This window comes from Aplysia californica, unplaced genomic scaffold (assembly GCF_000002075.1).
Source record: "Aplysia californica isolate F4 #8 unplaced genomic scaffold, AplCal3.0 scaffold00151, whole genome shotgun sequence".
NCBI lineage: Eukaryota > Metazoa > Mollusca > Gastropoda > Aplysiida > Aplysiidae > Aplysia > Aplysia californica.
In genome coordinates this window covers 590,625-600,324 of record NW_004797421.1, presented here as the reverse complement: position 1 = coordinate 600,324, position 9,700 = coordinate 590,625, and the positions used below count along the sequence as shown (strand labels likewise).

The following is a 9,700-nucleotide window of genomic DNA, read 5'->3' as shown; positions in this document are numbered from 1 at the left end:
GCTCTAGATAGTAGTAATCAAAATTCTGAAAAGTAAAATCTGCTTCCAAGTTCAGTTTTTGTCATCCGGTGTTGCCTTCAACCTCAGCCCAGCCCCCCCACCGCGTGTGTCTTAAAAAAAAAGAAGAAGAATCTCCCCTTTCCCGAGTCCTATTCTTCGCAGCGCTCAGACTTAGCATGAACTTTGGTGACCTCAACCATCGTCGATACTCACGATGTGACGAAAACGCACAGGTTCAATGACCGGTCACGACGGCGAGCCCCACAAGAAGCTTATATAACTTTCTTTTTCTTTCTGTTTTTTTTCACAAGTGACAGCACAGGACAAACTAATTGTTTTCATGGCGACACAGCGTTTTTAAAACAGAACCTGCATGTTACAAATGTGGCCCTAACAGACTACTTTAGGCCCTACCGGCAAATTTCTTGGTGGTAACGAAAGCGAAAGTAGATCTTGATTTTCCCGATCGAGCTTCGGTATCGCATATACACTTCCACTTGTTGCCGCCATAACCGCCTGTGCGCGTGTAACGTACTCTCGGGCTGGGAACGGCCGAATGAATTATATTACATCACAACCGCGACCAGAAAAAATGGACCCAAGGACGTTATCGGATTTGGTTTTCAAATATATTCGAGAACGTTTAGGTATTTTCCTGGGTCTTTCACGGGGCAATTTACAGATTTCTTCAAATTCCCGTTGCATTCCGGGTCTCGGCGATTTTTTTCAAATTGTTGGGTAATTCCAGGGGCCCCTGGGATTCCCGGGGCCTGGCAGTCACCCTGTACACGTGTTCCTGTCTGATCTTGAAAAAATTCAAGGAGTTTTCCAGGAGATTTTTCCTTGAAAGCAAATTCAAGCAGTTTTCAAGGACTCCTTGAATTCAAGGAGGCCGCGGGAACCCTGTCAGTAAGTTAAACCCTTCTATCCAAAATTAAGCTCCGCCCCCCCAAAAAAGTTTTTACTCACTCTTTTCTTGCATGCTTCACAGTTTCTGTATAAGAAGTTGTTGAACCAGCTTTAGGGGTCATAAGCATTTTTCGAAAATCCTCATTTGTAAGAGGATGCCTGGAAGAAGAAAAAAACCACAGGAAATCTCACAAGGGCAATTTAAATCATAAGTAAGTATAACTGTAATTTGGAAACTGTAGTACATGCCCTCAGACAACAACAGAATTTGTATGTCATTTGAAGCTTCAATGTTTGATATATATTTACCTCAAAGCACTAATGAATGCTGGGATTACATAGCAACAGTATTTTTAAAAAATAAATCAAACCATTAATAAATAAAAAGTCAACTGAAAAAATTTTCCCCACAACATTTCACTTACTGGACATAATTAACACTTTCTGCAAAGAAAAACTTTTCAGTCTTTGCTTACTCTCTCTCTCTCTCTCTCTCTCTCTTCTGACGCTGTGGTGTCATAAATGGTCAGCGATGCCGACAGCACGCAAGAATTCAACACTTGCTTGGGGGTCCTTGAAAAGTAATGAAAGTGGGTCACTGAAGTGTCCCGGCAGACGAGTTCTGGCAAGATAGTTGGCGGGACATCTCAGGAACACACGGTCCATAGTCTTACCCTCCTCCTTGCAGGCTCGACAGGACAGATCTGGGTAGTCCGCTGGCACAATTTTGCGGAGATATCTCAGTCTGGGCAACTTTCCACCAGTTCTCATTTGGGAGAAAAGCCAGCAGTCCCGTTGTCTGAGCGAGGCCTCAAGCTGGTATGATGGCGGCTGGGTAAACCGCAGTTTGGGTTTTGCCTCTCCGTTCCACTTTGTGCGGGTCGACTTGCGGATGACGGCTTTAGCTGTTGAGAAATCGATTGGCGTGTCAATCTGGGTAAGCGCTGCTGCTTCTTTAGCGATGCTGTTAACTTCCTCGTTCCCAGCCAGTCCAGCATGGCCTGGAATCCACTGTAAGTGGATAGAACATTTGGAGTGTTGACAGAGGGTGTACAGACACTGCCAGATTGAGCACACCACCTTTTCCGATCGGTTGACGGGGCCGTATGAAAGGCGCATGACTGCTGACCGGGAATCAGTGTATACCTTAATGTGTACACTGTTCGAAAGACTGCCTGCTGTATGTAGTGAATCAAGCATGCCCAGTACTGCGTCTAGAGCTACAAACTCGGCCCTGTAGCTGGAACAATACCGGCCCGCGGGTACACGGTGGTCGAGTTCGGTATCACCGGTCTTGATCAGTATTCCGCTGCCTCCATACTTGGTACTGTGTTCAGCTGAACCGCCAGTCCAGGGGGAGCGATCGAATGGTAGCCTCTGCTGCTGCTTTCCTGACTGCTAGTTCATTAGTACACTTGCAGTCGACGACGAGATCGGGGCTAAAGGTCACATTGCATGATACAGCCTTCCACAGTCGTGTGTGGGGGGGGGGGGGGGGGGGGTAAAACAACCTGCTCCTCACTTGTGTAAGTATCCAGTTCAGTTTCAGGTACGAGGTTCTGCGCATGCTTTCTCCAGCTCGATTTGCCTGTCCGCATGGGTACTGATTTTGTTGCGGAGGCTCTGCGTTGATTTTTTGCAGGCAGACGCATGGACTTCTCGAGTGAAATAGCAGTCAAGGCATCAGCTCTATGCTTTAGAGGTAAAATGTCTGCTTCAATGAGGAGGCTGTCAACAGGAGTATCCTTTGAGCAGCCGTGACGAGACGATTCTTTCTGCTTCATTGTGCTTTCTTTCCAGTTTCTGCAGGTTGGAGGGTTTGGCATGAGGCAGGGGCACAATTTGCTTACTGACAAAACAATAAAATTTAGAATGCTGTAACGCTTAGTATCAAGAACACCATCATGTGGCATCTTGTTTTAAATTTTCTAAAATTTGAACCAGTTCAATAAAAGTGTCCACTTACTCATCATCAGCATCCTCCTCCGTAGACACCCTGTGCCCAGCTGGGGGCAGAGGGTTGGAAAACACCTCATTTTCGCCTCCTGAGGATAGCAAAATAAATAAATGAAAATGGAAAACAAAAGAAATTTATCAGAACGTTTTTTTCTAATTAGTTAGCAACGTCAGTCCCTGCTCCAGTCTGCATCCTGAAGGTAAAATCATGCTAATATTTTGGGGTTGGAATTATTTGAATTTGAAGTTAAAATTCCTACTTCCAAGTGCTGAACCCTCCTCTCATGCTGAGCTCATGAGGATAATTTTAATCTGTAAAGGGATGAATTCTCATTTCATAAAGTCAAGGGGAGAAATCCCATATAATCCAGTATCCACTTTCATTTGCGAGTCACCATATGATTCAAGATGCATGGGTAGCCATTGTGTGGCAAGGGAAGGACTTCCGTCACGAGCGCCCACCCCAACAAACACTATAAAGAAGAGACCTAACCCCTACCCTTACCCCTACACCTAACCCTAATACCCAGTGCCCATCAGTTCGGTTTGGTAGGCGGGGCCAACCAGATTGAGGGCGCAAAGCAACCCTACCGTGGCACAAACCGACTGCTCCACTTGCAGTCTAAAAAACAAAGGTGTTTGTTTTCAAGGCCGCGAGTGGGGAGATTGGTTGGCCATCGGTGTGTTAGAGACCCAATTTGGTAGGCGGGACCAACCAGATTGAGGGCGCAAAGCAACCATTACCGTGGCACAAACCGTGCCTCAATGGGCACTGGGTATAAAACCCTCTACAGTGGAGTCCGCCTAAAATGAACATGCTTTAGTAGAACAATCAGTTAAAGTTAACGATATTCTGAGGTCCCGATAGAAATGTAAAAAAATAGTGGATAAAATGAACCGGTTTCATGGGGAAATCAACGTCAACGTCCAAAATGAGTGAAAGCGAAGAACAGACCGACCGTGTCACTGTCGCCATGCTGTGAAAATAAAATTCTTTGCCTCGAGCATCGGCGGACAATCCCAGCTCGGCATTGGTGACGGCAATCTCAATAAAAAAGAAAGAGCTCTAGTCAGTCTAGGCTCGCCCGCTGTCTTGTCCTCCCACCCCACCTCCACCCTAGACCCACCACTGCGCATGCTACTGTTTCTAGGCCCCCACCCTGAAAAACTGAACCTCGGATAAAGTGAACACTTTCTTCTGGTCCCAAAGAGGTCACTTTTTTAAACTTTACATTTAAAGGGCCTATTACATGTAGGTTTTTGACTGTAGGCAAGCAGTAGGGCCACACGAAATCGAGGAATTTATTATTTTAATAGTGATTTTATCAGCCTGCGAGAGGTCAGGGGCTCATGCCCACACAGGGGTGGGAGCGTGGGTGGTTGGCGGGTGGTCTGGCGTGGTTTGCTTCTTCTTTCCTATCAAACATCTATCATCCTTATCTCCCTTTTTTCTTTTTTAAACTTTGGTGGACCCAATACTGAACGAAGCTGGGACTACTTTTGAGCCTCACTGTGCAATGGTCCGCTCTCGTGTTATCGTTTTGCATGAGTTTTTAAAAATTGTTACTGATGCCAGGGGCGGTGTTTATTTTTCTCGAAAACACTAGGAAACACTCAAAAACAATAGGAATCACTCGAAATCACCTTTGTACTTTGGGATGAAATCATCATTTTAGTATCAGAAGGCAGCCTAGAATCAAAAATGCTAGAATCTCAGTATTTCTGGACCGGTCGAGGATAGCATTTCCAATACAAAGTGTATACAGACCCAGTAACCGGGAACAAAGTCACGAAGTATACAGACCCGGTAGGGGAACTCTTTTGTGATTTCGGAAAGTTTCAGCGCCCAGACCCGGTAGTGTGTGTGTGTGTGTGTGAGAGAGAGAGAGAGAGAGAGAGAGAGAGAGAGAGAGAGAGAGAGAGAGAGAAAGAGAGAGAGAGAGGGGAGAGAGAGAGAGAGAGAGGGAGAGACAGAGAGACCAGGGGGAAGTGCTAGCAAAATGTTGGCAGGAGGGAACGAGAAAAAGATAGATTGGGAAATAGGTGGGGAGAAAGAAAGACAGAGACAAACAAAAAGAAGAAAAGGCGAGAGATACACAGAGGAGAAAGAGAGAGAGAGAGAGAGAGAGAGAAAGAGAGAGAGAGAGAGAGAGAGAGAGAGAGAAATAGAGAGGGTGACTGCTCGATTGAAATTATATATTATGACATTGTTCTTTTCTGCAAATTGTGAGAATAAAGGTGGTCAAATTCATGCCTCCCCTGAAACCCCCCCACCATATTTTTATTAGCTTGCCCCCCTACTCTTGGGGCCAAAACCAGTGAACAACAATTGCTGGGTGGGAACTACCGAAAAAGCACCTCCTAATTGATTACCTCCAAATTATATTGACTATCGATAACTGGTTATATTATATTTAGTTTACTATGTCGAAAGTAATGAAAAATTAGATCTTATCAGGTCAATTCAACTGGGAGATGCAATATTCTTACGTTCAGGCATCTGGAACAATTATTCCTTTGACAGCACTATAGAATTAGGAACTGTTTTGCAGTAAACAACATGAATATATGAGCATGTAATTGTTTTTTTCCAGCACCAACAACTGGCTGCTCTTTCGCATCAAAACAGTGACACTAGCCACTGGCCAGGTTTCACACTTCACATTTCACAACAAATGCCAGTTAGGTTAGCTTCTCTACAAGGAGATTAGCCTAAAGTAGGAACATAATAGTTCTAAGCTCCTTGCTTCTCTACAAAAGGAAGTGTCTAGGCCTAGGCTAGGTAGACCCCAAGGATCTTAGAACTAAGGTAATGGAGGATGCTCTGTGGGCGGCACCGCACGCCTGATAGGAGCCCTCTCCCGAAGCGGAACTATGGTCTACCTGCGCTGCATGACTGCTCGACTCGCGCACTGAAATCTAGATAAGTAGAAAGAAGGTTTTATTCCGAGGTCCTTGTAGTCAGGTAGTAAAAAATATGCCTTCCACCTGTGTTGTGTGTAAGTGTAAGAACCGATATGATGCTGCAGAGGACAGAAGTTTTCACAGGTGTTGTTTTCCTTTAAAAAAAATCTGAATGAAAGTGTTTTTATGCCCCCAGTGACACAATTTAGATCATTCACATTTATAAGAGGCTGGCTCCGGCGCCACCTGCCATGGCCAACCCGGGCTGAAAGGGATACACTGTAACAGCACCCCAGCAGAAAGACCGAGATACTTGATTTTTACAAAAATTCTTATTCTTAGGTGTGTGTGTGTGTGTGTGTGTGTGTGTGTGTGTGTGTGTGTGTGTGTGTGTGTGTGTGTGTGTGTGTGTGTGTGTGTTTGGGTGCGTGTGTGTGTATATATATATATATATATATACATAAAATACATTTTAATTAAAGTATATATGGCTTTCCATTGTGTGTGCAAATTAGATGCTATGCGCAGCAGACCATTATTTTGAGGGGACAAAATCTAGAGTCTAGGTTTCTACATGTATCTTGTTTTCATATTATATTGACTAATCATACACCTTATGTTTTTAAGCTCATTCATCTCCTAATTACTATAGGACTACTGTTGTCTAAATGTAGATATCGAGAGGCTCCATTAAAATATATGAAATCAATACCCAACAACAATAATGGTGAATATCTTCTATGTTAAAGAAACACCAAACCACATCAGATAAAGGGAGGGGGTAGGGTGGGTGGATAAGAGTTTGAGTCTTGTTTGATAGAACTATACTCGGTTTGAATCTATTGTTGTAGTCTTCACTTAAGATCCCACAATTTATAATTCTGGTTCACTTAAGATTCCGCTGTTAAAAATAAACCAAACAAAGCAACAACAAATTTTACTACACAAGTCATCCCTAAGATAAATTATCCCTCTCTGAAGTGTGAAGGGTCTAAAAACGCTGCTTTCCTTATCGTACTTTACTGAACAAAAAAAACAACCTTCAAAGGTCATCCACACTCATGCATGGGATCACATCTCCGCTCTAAATCTCGATGCGAGGTACAAGTTTGCTCCAGACGCAAGGATTTTACGACAAAAAGGGATCACGCCCAGGTGTGAACTCCTCATTGACGCCTTTGATTTTGCCGAACATCGAACTCGCAAGAGCCTACCGCCTGAGCTTACAGTCAAGGCATAATTCGTTAGGTAGGGCCAACAAGGCCGCCTCATACCCATGTCCATCAAATTATCAGGGAGGCATTTAGAATAATATGCCAACATGATTGCCCATCACCATGAACGGCAGCTGAATGATCGCTTAAGGACAGAGGAGCGCAACGACACAAGCTAACAAAGACTGTACTATTTCTGCATCAATAATATACTTAGCGTCAATAAAAACCAGACACATTTTAATTGCGTGTTTCATGAAAAGTTGAAAGCCCATTGGGCTGAAATTTTCCACACATGATTGTGAACACTTGACGCTCCTGATCAACCTGCATTTATGATCAGGTGCCCAGTTAATAAAGCTCGGGTCCTGTTTTGTTAAAAACCGTGTTTTGTCATTTTTCTCGAACGTTTTTGGTTTTTTAAATTTTATTTTATGGGTTTAACACATCTTTTATCTGTAGCCAAGAATAAAACGTTAAAAGTTTCATTTTAAAACGTCTAAATCTAAAGATACAGCATGCCGCGTTTAACGAACGAAGAGCGCAATCAGGCAGTTGGTATGCTGAGGGCCAATACACCAGACGCGAATGTTGCAAGGACCTTCAATGTGACAAGAGACACGATATATCGACTAATGACTCGTTTGCAGACGTCTGGATCCGTGCAGGATGGTCCCCGGACGGGTCGTCCTAGAGCTACAACACCAGCCCTTGACCAGTACATTCGGGTCTTGCACCTACGAGATCGCTTCCGGCCTGCTACCAAGACAGCCAGGGAGTGGAAGGGACGGAGACTGTGCGCCGACGCCATAGACCTCAGCCGGTCACCTTGGAACAGCTACGTACAGCACTTACAAACATGGAACAACATTCCACAGCTTCCCATACAAAGGCTTTTGCAAAGCATGCGACAGAGCTGCACAGAAGTCGCCAATGCCTAGGCGGCTATACGCAGTATTAACTGTGACTTTTCATTTTAGGGCCTACAATTAAAAGATCAAATTTCAGGAAATAAAGTTCATTTAAAAAAAATTGTTTTTTGTGTAATTGATTTGTAAAATGTTCAAACTTTCCTTATAGAGAGATTGTTTCTGGTTAAAATCAGTCTTTCAATACAAAAAAAAAACACTAAAAAAGGGGTGTCTGTTTTTTTTTTACGCCAAGTATAATAAGTTTTGATCTCATTCGAAAAGTCCAAAAGTGCTGTTATCTCTCTTTTTTATATTTGAAATTATTGTGAGCTCCACTTTGTGAAAAACAGGAAACAAAATTATTGTAATCAATTATAGGCCTATTATTATTTATAGACCAAGACATAGTACTGTTAGCAATCAGATAAAGCTGGCATCGACCCTCTTTTGTGTTCTCTGTTCCTTACACATAACGCTAGTTATGGCACACGCCTAGAATCATGCAGTCATATCTTAAATTCAGTTTAAAAAATACATTTTTCACCATTTCTTATTATAATTAAATCGTTTAGCGTCTTGAAAGATTACCTTTATAATTTGGTATGTTTGATAATTTTATGTTACTTGGATACGTTCTCTTCGTATTTTGCCGATCTTCTTAATTTTTAAACTAGCTATATAACATAAAACTCTTATATTATAATTGAACAGTCCGTATCTCACTTCTAGAATGACAGGGAGAAATAAAAAAAATATTTTTTATTTCTCCCTGTCATTCTATCCATCATCCCGTCAGTTGGTCACAATCTCTCTCTCTCTCTCTCTCTCTCTCTCTCTCTCTCTCTCTCTCTCTCTCTCTCTCTCTCTCTCTCTCTCTCTCTCTCTCTCCCCCTCTCTCTCTCCCCCCCTCTCTCTCCCCCCCTCTCTCTCTTTGGGAGTTTGCTCTCAGCACTTCAAACCTGATGTACCTTTGACACGGGCTGGAAGATTTATGGTGCCCACAGAGTCTCCAACAATATTTCCAGAAGTACCACCATCATGTTGTGGCACACCAGCTCCAATAAAAGAGAGCAACTGCTTCAAGTTCAGCTTCTTCTAGAGCTGCTGATATTGATTAAATGAATATATTTAAAGAAAGAGATCTCTTTAAGTTCGATTCATTTGATCAAACAATGGATATGACGCTGACAGCCATTGGCAATGTTCCAAAGAGTAAAGATTATTATAATACATTTGTCTTGCTCAGTAAAACTCGAGATGGCCCTATTTTTGCATTTTTCAGGTATTTTACTTTTGTTTACCATACCCATGACCACCTGAAAGAGGTTTCATTTGAAGCCTAAAAAAACTGAAGCACATCAGGCATCCAGGCTTCACTAGAGATGTTGTCACATTCTAGAGTCAGTTAGCGTACGTGAAATTTTGCACTTCGTGGGTAACCTTCCAGAGAGACATTGGTTGCCTACACTACTACTACTACTACTTGTTGGGTAGGTTGGTTAAAAAAAAAAAATGGAAATCACTTAAAAACTGTGCAGAAACTGATTAGTGGCGATTTTGTGGGACTTTCCAGCGATTTTCCACCTTGATTATATTGTTATCGTAAGCTGATGTGGCTGGCAAAATATCTTCATGAAATATTTGCGGAGCAAATGGAGGACAGCGAAGAAAAACATTGCAAAGTAACTTTTTTCAGAGGTAAGGGATTGTGTTCAGTTACATGCTTAATATAATATATGTGAGTCTCTCTCTCTCTCTCTCTCTCTCTCTCTCTCTCTCTCTCTCTGTCTGTGTGTCTGTCAAATT

General features: G+C 42.8%; 2 protein-coding genes across 3 annotated transcripts in view; one reads left to right on the top strand and one right to left on the bottom strand.

Moving 5' to 3' along the window:
• The window catches only part of LOC101849047 (protein Red), a 23,756-nt gene extending 18,135 nt beyond the window's left edge, over nucleotides 1–5,621 (bottom strand). The window contains exons 1-3 of one of the 2 annotated variants that reach the window (XM_035969494.1): nucleotides 5,356–5,621; nucleotides 2,876–2,954; nucleotides 970–1,068 (exon numbers count right to left, since the gene is read on the bottom strand). In XM_035969494.1, coding sequence (XP_035825387.1) covers nucleotides 970–1,068; nucleotides 2,876–2,954; nucleotides 5,356–5,365 — 188 coding nt within the window. In that variant the 5' untranslated portion in view covers nucleotides 5,366–5,621. The remainder of the gene's footprint in view (nucleotides 1–969; nucleotides 1,069–2,875; nucleotides 2,955–5,355) is intronic. The other variant, XM_005097276.3, reaches the window with a different exon arrangement.
• A 1,880-nt stretch (nucleotides 5,622–7,501) lies between these two features.
• On the top strand, nucleotides 7,502–7,924 carry LOC106011627. Its single transcript, XM_013081905.1, has one exon. It carries the CDS (start codon nucleotides 7,502–7,504, stop codon nucleotides 7,922–7,924), a length of 423 nt encoding a protein of 140 aa, XP_012937359.1.
• The last annotated feature ends 1,776 nt before the right edge of the window (nucleotides 7,925–9,700 follow it).